This window comes from Bacillus rossius, assembly GCF_032445375.1.
Source record: "Bacillus rossius redtenbacheri isolate Brsri chromosome 4 unlocalized genomic scaffold, Brsri_v3 Brsri_v3_scf4_1, whole genome shotgun sequence".
NCBI lineage: Eukaryota > Metazoa > Arthropoda > Insecta > Phasmatodea > Bacillidae > Bacillus > Bacillus rossius.
In genome coordinates, this window is record NW_026962010.1 from 22,298,446 (window position 1) to 22,314,540 (window position 16,095).

Genomic DNA, 16,095 nt, shown 5'->3' on the forward strand with positions numbered 1-16,095 from the left:
CCAAGTTTTGTTGAAAATTAAGAAAGAAATGCCACAGGCCCATTTTTTTTAATTACATACATGATCTTTAACATATTACAAAATAAAAGCTTTAGGATAAATTACATACAAAAAAAAGTTAGGGTAATGGTCTTTCAAAACGTAATCTCAAACACTGAGCAACTAAATAACATACAACTTTACAAAGTTGTACTGTACAAACTATTAAACAGCCACATACGAGACCAGAACATAATGCTCTATCCTGTACTGCTGAATAGAACACAATAATGTGTACATTAGGTTGCCATAAACCAACGGAACCAATAAAAGTAAGAAACAAATGACTACAAAGTAAATCTTACAAAAACAAAACATTAAACATAATCTGACCAAGTTAAGAACTAGAGCTGTGCCGATCCATATCGGCAGGTACCGATATTGCCGATATTTTGGTGTATCGGATTGTATTCAGGATCCACAAAAATGAGAAAAAATTGAAGATACTGTATGTTTTTGCCAAGATATTGTCATTGTTGAATTGTTTTACTTAATTATTTTGAGGATTTGTAATAAACTTTACCATAATTATTGCATGAATAAGTAAGTAATAATTATTTAAAATTAGGTTTCATAATTAATTTCGCAACACTGTATAAGTTTCCCCGAATTACGTTTTCTTTTTCTTGTCATGTTTATCGTGCGACATAAAATGGCGATGTCTCGCAGTCCGTACACAAAGACCAGGCGCGGTAATAAAAACTGTAAATATACATCTAAGATAATGTGTGTACAAAATACAAAATGCTTTGGCAGTTTTCTTAAAACATATGTCTGTTTAGCTAACTTATCCCCAAAAATAAATTTTCAACAAAGCCAACTAATACGCAGTTTTATTTCTGTTTACGTTACATACAACAGGTCGGCCGGCTGTAGTTTGAGAAGTTAGCGAGAGATAGCTCTCCCGTCGCTACATTAAATAGTTTGTACATTTCTAGGCATATGGCTCTCAAAGCATAATCGATTGACCAAATTTTTATTTTCTTTTAGTGTACCACTTGAATACAATACGTGTTTTGTTTATTAAAGGCAACGGAACTGCTCAAAATTATTATTTATTGTGACGCCTGTAACTTTACGAGATACTTCAGCTTTACTATCCAAATATAAACAAATGCAGTAATTAATGCATCCTTGAATTTTTTTTTAGTAGACTTTTTTTTTTGTTTCGGTTATGCTAAAAGTCGGCAATTAACACACGTGCTTGTTATTTTTCTGTATGAGTGGTGTTGAGTCAGTACATTTTAATGGCTGAATAAAAAAAAAATATTCATGAGAATACTAGGGGTGTGCGGGAATAGGTTTTTGTACGGCGGGAAATTTTCGGGAAAAATAAATTATTCCCGTGGGAAACGGGACGGGATCGGGAAAATTTTTTAAATTCTAATATGAGAAGATGGTCATTTAAACGTTTCTTGCAAAGTTAGTTGTTTTTTGCTGCTTTTTCTTTTGTCTGCTTCACTTGCCCTTTTTTCAGCGGCGACTTCATATTTTTTAGCATCCTCAAATTCTTTTTTTTATAGAGGGATATTTATTGAGATGTCTTAGTAATCCAGACGTGCTACCATGCTCGCATCTCAAAAAATTTTCACACGAGAGTGACGAGACACAATTTGCCAGCGATTTACTGTCTGTCAGACATTCAAAATACTTCCAAACACTTTTAGGTTTATAAGTAACAAGCTGATCGGTTGCGACCTCCATTATTTGTAGGCTGCTAGTTTGTTTTAATATACAACGGCATCGAAAATAGGAACAGATACTTTGCACAAGCCTTAATAACGTAATGTCAGCCGACAAAACCCGCCAAACTAAACAGTAAACAACTATTTTTTTCTTCCAAAGCAAAATCATAGATGTATAGATACTCGTGAGCAGTGGTGTAAAACTACGTGATTTCATATTTTTCAAAGTGCCAATACAGTTCTCTACATCGCCACTGCTATCAAGTAATGAGAACTATTACGCTTTGTTATGTAACGCAAGTCTAGTATTTCTTATATCTTTGGCGAAAAGGTTGGATTGCGCATGTGTTTTGTTTGTGTCTAAGGACACAGTGGTTTTAGGTAAGGTATTCGATGGTGACGGCAATAACGTTATATAACTGACTATTCACATATCTTGCAAATTTGTACCCTTGAAGAAATATATTAATGAACGCATACAATATTTAAGGTACTCCATGTACGTTTTTTATATTCCAATTAGATATGTGTAAACGATTATCATAATTCACTGCACACCACAGCTGTCGCTACGATCGGCATACGTTTAAAAGATGTTTTGCGTTTAAATAGTACGGAAACCCTTCAAAAATGTACGAATCCATAAAAAATATTGTTGTAAAAACTGTTTGAATTGATATAAAACATTTTCACATGATTAGGAAACATTTGTAAATTTTTAAACAATTTCCCAAAAAATTCAGGAGTAATAAAATTCCCGCCCGGCATTTCGGGAAGCCTATTTTCCCGACTTTTTTCCCGAAGCGTCGGGATCCCGCACACCCCTAGAGAATACCATGAAGGAACCACTGGCCTCTGATGATTGTTCACCATTTCAATACTGGGAAAGTGCACCATTTCTTATTTTCAAAAAACTTTCAGTTAAATATTTGTGCGTTCCAGCAGCTACTGTTGCTTCTGAACAGTTATTTAGTACATGTGGGTTACTTGCAAGTAATAGGAGATGCTCTCTGAAGCCTGACAAATTATGAATGCTAGTGTTTCTTAACAAAGATTTGAAGCTTTAAAAAAAGTTAATAATTTTTCTTGTTTCATCACAGTATTATTAGTTTATCCACTTTATTGACCAACTGGGCAGTTCAATTTTTTTCTTAAATTCTTTTCTGCTAGTGTTAGTGTTATAATGATTACTTATCGTTATCACATGACAAATTTAAAAACTGGATGATACTCAATAAAGAAGAAAGCTTAGTTTAAGATATGTTCTGCTTGAAGACTATTTTGTGTTATAGGCTTGATTTTCTGCATGTTAAGTTGTAAGCATTCTGTGTACATTTGCATATTGTAAAAAAAAAAAAAAAAAAAAAAAAAAAAAAAAAAAAAAAAAAAACATATTCAGGCATTAAACACACAACATATTTGCAAATCCTGTTATATTTTACATTTTTTAAATTTTGATACAGGTGTAAGTAAAAATTGAAGGTTGGAGGTATACACGTATATAATTTTTATATTAATAAAAATTTTAGCTATTGAAACATTCACAAAAATGTAAAAATAAGTATACATAAATATTAAAATTATTTTATATTGCATCGGTCCGGGATTGGCTAATATTAAAAATTAATATCAGCATATCGGTAGATCTGTGTATCGGCAAAATTTGTAGATTGGCACAGCTCTATTAAAAACAAAGCTATAGTTGATATAACCACGCTCACCTCAACATTCTGATAAGAGATATCAGACACCACAAACACGGACAAGTGAGTGCTGAGCTCGCCCAGCTGCCAGTAATACGGCTTCAAGTACACTCTGAACGAAACACGTGTGTCGCTCTCAAACTCTGCAGCATCCACACTCAGCAACAAGTCATTCCCAGGCAACACCTGCAAGTTTGAAAAACACTAATTAAATTATTAATACATGTGACAAGTTGTTTACTCTAGGACACGTGTGCTGTCTGATAAGCTGTGATTCTCATTGTAGTGGTCTTAGTATAACCAGGGACAAGATATTATGGTGAATAGCGATAAAACCTCAATAACACTGCCAACCATGTCAATATACCACATAACACCGAAATGCAAGTCAATAGACCATTCAGCACCAAAATGTAACTATAATCATGAAATCAGTGAGCAATTTGACAAAGCTTATCTCAAGTCACAACAATTTTTTTTCATTATGTGATACAGTGGATGTAATTTATTTAGCATGAATTTTGTACCAAAATGTATGAAATAAATGGATTAAAAAAAATTAACATTACATAGGTACATTGTATTTATGATCTTGCATCTTATTAGCAACACATTTTTACATTAATGATGTTAGGAAAATAAAAATAAATAATTTTTTTTGTGCGATTGAAAAATATGCATAGTACAGTTCTAAACATGTTTAGTACTACTAATGCCTTTATTGTATACGTTGAATTATGCATCAAACAAAATGAGACTATTTTGGTGAAGTACATACTAAGAATATTTGTTGACTAAGCAACATTTTTCCTTTAATACGAACAATGTATAAAAATAAAAACAATAACACTATTTTAAAAACTAAATTGACCTAAAAAATAAAACCATAATATCTTGTCACTCAGTTTAACTTACAGAAATACATAATATTTCTCTTCATTTAATAGGACTCATAAATGCAATCTCCCCTTGAAGCCAGATAACTATTAAGGCTGATATGCCCCTCGTGCCCTAAAATTATATTATTTTAATTTAATAAAAAAGGCCTAGGAAACAGCTCGGCAAGATTACAAAGAAAAATACAAGTATTACCAGAGGTGGCACGAGGTGGTGAACAAGACAATTTTATACTCCCTGCATACAAGCAACTTGGGAGCTAGTGGATCATTTAAATAGATATAGGTAAATGATAAATAAATAAACACTACATAAGTAGATTGGTCCATAGGTTTCCTGTTTTATTTAAAAAGGATTAAATAAATCTGTTTTTTCCTTTGTTTTGGTTTCACCATCAAATGGTATTGATAAGGTACAAAAAGGAGGGCCGGCCTGATATGATTAACACACATACTATACTGTTAACAACAAAAAATAAATTTTATAGCTGGTTAGGTTCGTCCATACATTACTCTAACAGTTTCACATTTTCTTATTTGATAAGTTCTCTATGGCACTGCTCGCTGGTATTCGTTTAAATAATTTGTTTCGTTGCTTGTAGGGAGAAGTTATATTTTAGATATCCCCCGGGGCTTCAAAGTTGGACATCTGGCCGGGAGGAAGATCTTCTTAAAGAGACTTGAAGCTGGAGGTCCTGGACAACATGATGGGTGCAATTTCGGCGCCCAAATGTTGGACCCTGTCTGAAACACAAGCCAAATTCCAACGAATTAGACCTGCTTCCAGACAGTCAAACACAGTATGCGCGAAAAGGCCAACAAACGGGAATTCGGGGAGGAAAAATAGACCAAAGTACTCACCAAACAGGGTGTAGCTCCTGGACTAAGGAAATGTCTCGCGCAGACATCCGAAAGGCGCGGACCGAGAATTGCGCGGATGATGCGGCAGAAATAATCATTTAGGAAGATAAAAAAAATTAACAAACTTTAAACTAAAACATGACTTGTTTTCTAATTACTACCAGTGACTGGCTACTATTGAATTTTCAAGCTGGGATCACATTACTTAACACAGCTGACTACATTCCTAATTCGAAGGAGTTTGTCGTTGCCGCGAAAAAGCCTCCCAAGAGAGGGGACGCCGAGATGACGCGGTAAGTAGCCAAGTCAGAGTGCTGCGATGGCGGACAAAACTCCTAATTAAAACGGGCGGTCGACCCTAGGGAAAAACAGGGGGAACGTTCGGCTCTGGGCCGAAAACTTCCGGAGGTGACAGAGGTAGGCATAACCACTTCAGTTGTTTGCGCCGAAGGGCGAACACTGCGCTCTCTACCGGCGGGCACAGAAAGCTACATAGGATTGACTTACAGGACGCGAAGAGGAAGCATAGGGCCTTATGGCGCAGCGGTGCTACTCTCTGGTGGCCTAAAGGGGAAGGAGAGAAGGAGGTTAGCACATTCGTCACTAGGTGTCGCGGGCGTTCGCTCCACCAGCTGGCGCCAAGAGAAGAAGTAACAGTTTCTGCCACTAGATGTCGTGGGTGGTCCATCTTTGCACATATTTTTTCTATGGCAAATCGTCCTTGAAGTCGGGCACTGCCTGGCGGGGTTCACGTCAGGTCAATGATCCTGGGCTAAATTCTCAGAACCAAGGTGGAAAGCTGTGGGGGTGAGGGGGTACAAAATACGCAACGGGGCTGGGAACGAGCGTCCACGGGATACTCGTTCGTGCCAAGACTCGCTAGTCTCAGCGGGTCTCTAAGAAATACAGCTTGCAGGCCAGAAGCTGCTCTATGAAAATTTAGTCATGTAGGGAATTAATATTACAGGCCGGGAACGTGACTGTAAGCTTAAGAAATGTCAACCGGGCTGCCAACGACGTCTTAGACTTGCAAAAGATCAGATTGGTCTCTGAGAAAAGGTGCTTGGTCCACTGGCGCAAAGTTTAACTACGTAGAGTACACCAGCCTAAGAAAGTGTAAATCACCCCTTTGTAACTAAATTATATAGAAAATAAAATTTCCAAAAATAATTTAAAATTATAATAACAATTTTAAAAAAAACGTGCCGAAATACCTAATTCCGGCACAAGGCCACCACACTACACAAAAAAAAACCTTAAAATTTTATAGTCCAAAGATATAAAAACTAAGGAAAAAAAAACAAATGGCAGCTTCCAACTCACAGACTGTGCCATAAATACGAACAGAGGTCTGCTCTGACCTGCACTTGGGAGAGGACATCCCTCCGGCCGGATATCGTCACCAGGTCCACCACCTGCAGATCGCTGAGCTGTAGCTCCGTCGTGTGCAGGAAAACGGCCGGCACGAAGGGAATGTGCAGCGGAGGCGACTTCACGCCATTCCTCATCACAAACAGGCTGAAGTTGGTGTTCAGCACACTCACGTTGTAGGACAACAAGCCCGATGGGATTATCCGGCACTGGTACGTTCCTGCAACACAGAGCACTATCGAGTGCAGGACTGGCTCTACGATGTAGTGGTGGTAGCTGTGGCAATGGTAGAGGTGCTAATGCCGTAGACGGCGTGAACCAGTAAGCTTGGTCGCAACTTTTCCACACGTCTGCCTATGATCTAGGTACACCATTCTCTCAGAGAGACTCACTATGCCCGATGAGAGGATCTCCTTTTGTTAGTACCAGCAAGGCCGGCTAAACCCCACCAAGACTTGAGAGCTCATCAATCTCTAAACACCCAGCTTATGGCAACACAAGCAGTTCACAAACAGTATCACAGGTGAGCTCAAATTTCATTTTACATATTCTACTTATATCTCAAAACGACAGCATTAAACGCTGTGTTACAAAGTGCTACGGTATTAACTTTAAAAAACCTACAGTTCATCCATAATTCTTAATTCACAAATGACAAGATAATAAATAGTTGAATTTGAAGTACCGTAACTATATTTGCAGTGGAGTTTTTTAACTAAAATCATGTGTAGTTATTTTTATATTAATTTCTAACTGAAATCCATTCCAAATGATCATTGATCCGTAACAAAATTTTAATAACACATACTTTATTTCTGTAAATGTACTAGGTTGTTCCATTTGATTCTTTTTTACAATTTAAATCTAGTAGCAAGAAAACTACAATTGAAACAAATGTACTAACAAGCATTAACATTCCTGCTTTGTATGCTGTAGAATCTTTTACATAAGAATGGTGTGCAATAAGTAAGTACTTAATCAAATATATTAATTACTGTAAATAAACTCGTACAGACAGGAAATTTTTTTAAAAGTAATGTACTAGTTAGGTATTCTATAACATTTACAGTACTATGAAAATGTTAAGAGTTAAACATTATGATTTACTTTAAAACTTTCTAAATAACCTTCATAATGAAACAACATTTTCTTTGTATGCTTTTGAGGGCAACTGTGGTTACGCAATACATAGTCATGCACTGAAGTCGAAGATGGAATAGAACCACGACCCATGCCACAAGACTATGAGTGACAGATTAGCGACTACTAACAGAGGGACCCAAGCACCATGTCCGACATGTATTCTAGCGAGAAGCAGAGCAGAGCAGAGCAGAGCATCACCAGCTGGTCTGCATACCTGACCGCAACTAGGTACGAGTACCACTAGACCTACTGTACCAAGCCAGCCAACCTGCCAAGCTCTGCTCCAGTTCGGCACCAACTCTTGAAGAATATACACCCATTTACCAGTAACACTAACAAGTCACCGATGGTAATATGCGATGTGCCAACATTTTCACAATCCCAGAGCGCTGACACAACCGGTAAAAAACCCTTGTAACTTTACGTTGTTATTTGTACATGTGTTACCTATTGGTACCAGCTAGTGAGAATGTCTTTGTGGTTTAACATTATAGCACACATCCATCTACCAACTTGTTTGTCCTGTACAGAATTACTATTTCAGCCATACCTGTATCACTGTCGAAAGCTTGATGGACTGCAAATATGTTCATGACGTCCAAGTTCTTGACGGGACTGTCAAACTTGAGCTCGCACATGAAAGGATAAGTGGTCATCGCCATGACGGAATGGCAAGTGTTGTTTCTGGCGACTATGTTGTTAGCTTTGTTCATGTCCCTCTTGCTGGAGAGCAGCAGCGGGATGCTGTACACCATGTCTGGCCTCGAATTGCTCAAGGCCCCCATCCCCGGCATTGGCAGGAACTTTATCTGAAATGTACGCCGTGAATCTTATACTACCTATCTACTCCACACAACTTAAAACACTTAAATTCATTAAAAAATAGGCCTGTGCGAATATTCGAATTTTTGAATATCAAAACGAATAGTTTATTATTCGTATTCGATTCGATTTCGAATACTAACACTTTGAAAAAACGAATATTCAGTCATTTACGAAAAAGGCTGAGCGGGATCACTGAAACCGGGAAACATTTCGGGATCACGGAGGTTTCTCTCGTTGGGCGGGGGCAAAAGTTCCGCGGGATTTTCGTAATGTTTTAGAGTTATGTATGTGGAGTTATTCCACTACATCTGGCCACGTAAAGCCCGTTTGAACACAGTAATTCGGAGCGATAACTAACGTATTTAATGTAGAAGAATGTCGTCAGGTCTTTTAAAATAGATTTGAACTGTCAGCATACTGATAAAGATAAATACGTGTCTGTAAAATCCACACAACCGGGGTGTTATAGGTGACAGTTTTCAGATTAGAGGGTGAAACATGGTGTGTTGGCACTGTAATTTTGTTCCGAACGTGACGGCGAACAGAAAGAAAATTTTACAGACCATGTGGAAAACATCTGGCCGCCTACTCACAGCAAAGACTCCAAAAGCCTAACATGCTACGTCAATGTTTTTCAATAGAATAATACACAGTAAACGACTGGATGCAGGTGGCCACCCCCCCAACCCCTTCAAACCCTTCCCACCATTCCAAAATTCCTCACGTAGTGACAGCTCAGGCAATTATCCTGTCCCGCGCTTCAAAAAAAAAGTTACACTAGGAGGGCCTTTATTTAAGTTCTTATTTTTTTTCTGATCCTATTTTGATTCCCATGAAAAATAATTATTTCCCAGCCCGAATTACAGGAAATGAAATTCCATTCCCACACAGCGTATTTATGAAGTGTAGTTGCTGTACACATACAGTACTTTGTGAGTGTGTCTTATAGTAACATTTACTGCTGAGATATTATCATTTGTGCAATAGTAAAGTGGCATACATAGCCATTACTTATAAGTACTTGCGCAGTGAACAACAGAATGGCTGATGTTCCAACAGTGGGATGATCTGTGATTTGGAAATTTTTTGACAAGTCGCAAACAAGTAAACAAGAAAAAATTTGCAAACAATGCAAGAAACGTTTGAAAACTCCAAAGGGTATGTATTAAATAGTTATATCATAGTCATTAACATGAAACATCCATCACCTTTGCATGAAATTACCTAGATGATTTTTTTTTAACAGTCCTTGAATATGATAAAGGATTACATTGTTATCACATGGATAGGTTAGCACATCTGTGATTGGCAAGTGTAGTTTTTAAGTATTGTTTATTTGTGCTAAAGTGTGCTTATGTAGATAATAACAGAACTGCACTCTTTCTTAACCTAATAAAAATCTCACACCTTATTTCAGTCTGGAACTTTTAATATTTTTAAAATTAAGCACCACAATTTTAAACACACTCAAGACACTTATAATGATGTAAATGGATATTTCATGAAAATGGCAGATGTCTGGATTCATAGCATTGAAAACTTTTAAACATTCAAGAATTCAAAACTTTTTTTTTGCTTGAAACAAATTATAGATTGATCTTGATATGCTACAGTGAAATTAATTTTTTAAAAATAAGTGGATTTATGACAATTGCAATATTTATCTTAGTTAAAATCATGCAGTTTTTTTTTAAATTTTAATTTCTATGTAATAAAATAAAATAAAATATTCTAATAAGTTTTTCATACTGTATAAATACATTTTCCACTTTTTCAGGGACAACTACTACCATGATTAACCACTTGCAGCTACATTATGATGAATATTCAGATTATCAATCACAAGTCAAGAAACTTATGGTTACAAGGACACAGATGGAGACTTCTGCAGGTTCATCACACACACAGTCAACAATTTCCAGCTTCATTCAGCCAACCAAGTGGGAGCCTTCAAACCCTAATGCAAAAAAACTAACTGACAGGGTAGCAAATTTCATTGTAAAAGGTATGCATCCCTTTGCCATTGTAGATGAACCAGGATTTAGGGCAATGTTGGAGGAAGCACAACCCAAATACACTGTTCCAAGCCGTACAACATTCTCACGCAGTATTGTTCCAAATTTGTACCAAAAATGCAAAAGTAAAATGCAGGAAACATTGGCTAATGATATCCAAGATATTCAATCAATGTCATTCACAACAGATTCTTGTACATCAAAAGCCTCAGATTATTATCTGTCTCTCACTTGCCATTATGCAGACACACATTTTAATTACAGGTCTCACTGCCTAAAAGTCAGCAAACTGAGTGATGCTCATAAAGCACTTTCCATAAAAGCTTCTATTGTTGAAACTCTGGAGGAATGGGACATATTAAGTGAAGGAAACACTATCCCACTGTTTATTGTCTCAGACAATGCTCGTAACTTTAGAGCTGCACTTGAAGCAATAAATTGCAAATCACAAACTTGTTTTGCACATACTTTGCAGCTGGCAATTGGAGATGCCAAGAAGGAAACAGAAGGACTTCAAAATATGTGCCAGAAAGCAAGGTCCATAGTGGGGTACTTCTCACGAAGCACTTCAGCAAGAGATAGGCTTCATGAAAAGCAAAAGAGATTAGGAGAACCTGTTCTTGAATTAATTCAAGATATTGAAACAAGGTGGAATTCGGAACGTGACATGCTGGCCAGACTTATTTTGGTTAGAGAATCAGTTGGGGCAGCTCTACAAGGAACTAATTTGGACTCATTCACTCAGAATGAATGGAATCTCTGCAAGGCTGTTGTTGATGTTTTGGAACCTCTTGCAGAAGCTACTAAAGAGGTCAGTTCAGATAGTTTCCCTACTAGTTCGCTAATTTTTCCCATTCTCTTCTGCATGGAGAAGATGCTGGCAAATTATACTTCTGATGAAGAGCAAGCAGTAACTCTTGCCAAGAACTTACTTAAAAGCTTGCAATCACGTTTCATGGTGTACTAAGATTGTGAAGTAAATGTGTTTTCTATGATGGTAGATCCACAGTTCAAAGATTCACTAATTGAGGATGAAAATTTAAAAAAAATATGGGTTGAACATTTGTGTAGGGAGGTATGTAAGCTGTGTAAGCTGAACACAATCGCTGAAACTATAACTGAGACAAGTGAGGCTACAAGTGAAATGCCTATTAAGAAGTCATCTCTGTGGGCCTATGTGAAACCTTCAACAGCAGCTCAGTCTACGCTTGTAAGCTATGAAGAAACTATCCAAGGAGAAGTAAACGAATATCAGGGAGCACCCTTAATCTCAAAGAATGAAAATCCTTTCAGGTTCTGGTCAGAGAAGGGGTGCACTTGTTTCCGAAACATAGCTGTGGTAGCAAGAAAGTACTTGCCTATACCTGCGACACAAGTGTGCAGTGAGAGACTTTTCTCAACAGCTGGCAACATTGTGACGTGTAGAAGAAAGAGTCTACTCCCCAAAAATGTAGAGCAGCTTGTGTTTCTCCACAAAAATTTAAATTAGCTAATATGTAGAGATGTGATAAGACTTTTTTTAATACGAACTAATTATAAAATTGGAGAACCTTAAAATTTTAAGTACTGTCAGTTTTTTGATTCTACATACATTGTAACAGTAATTAAGTACCTGTTATCATATTGTAATGTGATGTGATATAACATGTTTTATGGGATTTCAATTCTCATTCAAATTATTTGAACTCAATATTCATATTCGAGAATAATTTGGTATTCGAATTCGAACTAAAAAACTGATATTCGCACAGGCTTATTAAAAAACCTTAAGAGTTTTATACCATCTTTTTCACTGAAATACAGTACAGTTGTTTAAAATAAATATAATAAGTTGAAAATATTTAATAAATAATATTTAAAAGATCTAATATAAATTAGGGATGGGACGAATCCACATTTTGGTCGAATCCGAATCCTTGTTCGAATCCTTAGTGTTTGTCATCGAATCTCGAATCCCAGTCCCACACTAAACTACACCACATGTTATTAAAAAAAATCACACATTTATTTTAAAAAATTACATAGGCCTATGTATTAAATAAAATCACATGTCTATTTATTAAATTATAAAATAAGTGCATAGTGTATACACCTGATGATAAATAGAGACAAATAACCTCAAAAACCACACACGTAAGTTTGCATGTCTAATTCTCTGTTAAATTAATCCTTCCTATGTTTTCAATAAAATACGTTTGTATAAAAAAAAGTTACCTTTTTTTTGCAATGTTAGATTATTGAAGGTTGGAAATGATCGAGTAGTTATGCTAATTGACAAAATGCAGCATAGTTTATCTTATGTTTGTGCTATTTCCGTTACCTTAATAATATAGTTTAGGTATACAATTTTCAATTACTACCGTATTTACTTGTATATGGCGCGCACGACGGTTTTGCAACAAATTCCAAAGAAAAAAATTTAGAATTTTTTTTTCCTATAAATAAATTTTACTAACATTTTGTGGTACCTGTTAAGTAATTACTTATGAAACAAATGATTATTTACCTTGATGTGTGGTGATGATGTCAGGAAAATACTTAAATTAAATACTCTTCCACCTAAAAGTGAAACATTTGTGGCATACTGTACCATCTGAAATGACACGAGCAAGATAAACTCTACTGTGTACACGGAAGATAATGAAGCGCTGTAGCGTCACAACTGGTACGAGGGCCGGAGGTAGCTGCTGGGACGAGTAAGCGAAGGAAGTGGGCGGGGGACTGGTGACAACATGCTCTCTCTCTCTCTCTCTCTCTCTCTCTCTCTCTCTCTCTCTCTCTCTCTCTCTCTCTCTCCCTCTCCTCCCTCTCTCTCTCGCTGGAGGCGACAAGTGGAGAAGTGGCATTTCTCCAGGCACTGTTACTAGCTGCTGCACTGGCTTTCTGGCTTTCTGTAGAGGGGGAGGTCCAAAAATTAACAAGAGACCATGATGTGCGAGCTTGCGCGCGCACGTGTGTGTGTGTGTGTGAGCAGAGTGATTTACAGCGGAGGGGGAGGGCCATTCTAAAAGGGAATGGAGAAAGAGAAAGAGATAGAGAGAAAATGAAGAGAGTGATGGAAGAGTGAGCGTTGAGAAACGCACTCTCCTGCAATCTTTCCCTTTAAATGTCACCCATTACCCGGCAGTTACATACCTGCCAACTTGTTAGGAGTGCAAGCAGTAAGATTTCCAAATTAACAAATCTATATCGTAAATCAGGCGCGATGTTTAAAAAAGTGATCCGGAAAACACGTGTTTATTTTGCATTGATAACACCACGTCTCTACCCAAAATACGAAAGTTAAATAAAATTTACTGTAATTTATTAAAACTTAACAGCTTGAATGCAAAATAAATGTTTTAATACACATGTACACAAGTTAATGTATATATATGTTTTTTTTACCGAGATAGGCCTTTATCATAAGTCCTGTAGTTTCTTCCCTTTCATTTTCTTTTAATACAGAAATAACACCATTTTTAAGTCCAACCAAAACTGCTGCATTATCACAGCAAAAACCTATACAATTATGAATTGGCACATTCATACTTTCAAGTTCTGATAGCAATAACTGCCCAATATTTTTACCAGTAGAAGCACCTTCCAATGAAGGTATGGCCAAAACACAACTAGTTACTAACCTGCAGTCAGGGTTGTAATAAGTTACGAGAGGATAATACTTATTACTTGTGTCATTGCTTCCATCAGTAGCTAGTGTATATGGGCCACTTTGCAACCACTTTACTACTGAAGTAGTAGTATTGGAAGCCATTTCTTTTACTATTGCTGCAGTTTGAGTGCGCCCACAGCCGTACATTTTTGCGATATCAGACCCTGAGAACATTTTTCGAAACAAATGCCCGGCGTGGTCGGCGATGCTGAATGGAATGTTATGTTCCACTAAAAAGCTTGTAAAATAACATTCGCCCTAATCACATCACTGTCACGGTTCACGGAAAAGAAACTACTGATTTTTTTTGTTTTCTTCTGCAAGCTTCGCATTATTTGCATGTTTCAAGCTATTGACGTGATAGGAAATATTGTGCTTGCCGCCATGGGAAACATTAATGTCGCAACGACAAACACTACAAAAAATTAGAGCCTTCTTCACTCTTAGTAATGAAAGGAAATAATTCTGAGTAAGATGACCGAAACACCTGTGCATATTGTTTTTTACTACTCGTAGCCATTATGAAATCATATTATCTAACGTTTCGTACAAGAGCCAACTTATAAAATATTTACCGCACTCGTACATAAACGGTTAAATCATTATCAGTCGTCTCCAGCCATTCTGCTGTGTACCAACAAAACTCACAAAAATTACTTTCATGACTCTTCCGCACAAAAGATTAGCAAGATCAGTTGCCATCCAGCCTGCTGTGTACCAACGAAACTTACAAAAATTACTTTCTTTTCGGAACGATTTTTCTGTGACTCCATTATTAAACAATAACAAATGCTGCTCAAACGGTACATTTATATGGACACTAAAATATTATACTGCATTTTTTAACAGACAAAAATCGTAAGATGTTCCGAATTTCCGTACAATCGTAATATGAATTATTTTCCGTACAAATTAAGGGGAAAATCGTACAAGTTGGCAGATATGCAGTTAACGCCTCCCCGCTAACCTTTTTTTCCCCAGTGTATAGCGCGCATCCTTCATTTTTTCCCTTTACTTGAGGGAAAAAAGGGCGCACTATATACACGAGTATATAGGTAAAACTCTTTAAAACCCACCTCGAATCCTACGAATCCTCGAATCCATAGGATTCGGTATATTCGACGAATCCAAGATTCGAAAATCCCATCTCTAATATAAATTTTGATGACCATAACTATTCTTGTGATCATCACTTATCTAAGTATTATTTACTAGTGCTGGGCGAAGATCGAAATTTCCAAACTTAAACGTACAAGTGAGTTTGGTTCGGTTCAAAGTGTCAAGTTAATTAGTTCGAAAAATCAAATGTTCTTTGGTAAATTTGTGTCAACCTCGAGCTGTAATTAGTTGGCATATGCGGTCCCGCAATTTTACAGTTCCTTTATTTACCTTTTTCCAGAACCAACATTTGAAATCATCTGTTTTGGTTACTTCTGTATGTTTATCTTGCTTTACGATCTTTTATATTACTGTAAAGTTTAACATGCAGAAAAATTAAACAATCTCATTTGTTCAGTCTCACCAACATCTTAGAATATAAAATATCTTAAAACATGCCACAATATGCTTCAACAGTTATTAAGTTGACAATACTGGTGTTTGTCGATCGGAAAGTTATGATTTGTGGCCGTTACACATTTTAAAGGGCAACAACATAAACAAAGCAAGCAAGCAAAATTTAATTATTGTGTTACAAAACAAAGCAAGTTAGAATGTTAGGCTATTAAAAACCAATTTCATTAGAATTGTCACCAAAATAAACACACGAGTGCCAATAATGCTAAACTGGAAGATGATAATGTATTTTCACCCACAAGATATAGAAACCAGCAGTGATTAACATAATCAATGGTTTGTGGTTCACTCAAAAATATTAAAAAATTGAAGTATTATGCTAATACAAAG

General features: G+C 36.6%; 1 protein-coding gene across 1 annotated transcript in view; it reads right to left on the minus strand.

Moving 5' to 3' along the window:
* LOC134541701 (nuclear pore membrane glycoprotein 210-like) overlaps nucleotides 1–16,095 on the minus strand; it is a 125,489-nt gene that overhangs the window by 23,808 nt on the left and 85,586 nt on the right. Inside the window, exons 10-12 of the mRNA XM_063385342.1 lie at nucleotides 8,249–8,507; nucleotides 6,546–6,775; nucleotides 3,446–3,613 (exon numbers count right to left, since the gene is read on the minus strand). Of these exons, the coding sequence (XP_063241412.1) occupies nucleotides 3,446–3,613; nucleotides 6,546–6,775; nucleotides 8,249–8,507 (657 nt within the window). The remainder of the gene's footprint in view (nucleotides 1–3,445; nucleotides 3,614–6,545; nucleotides 6,776–8,248; nucleotides 8,508–16,095) is intronic.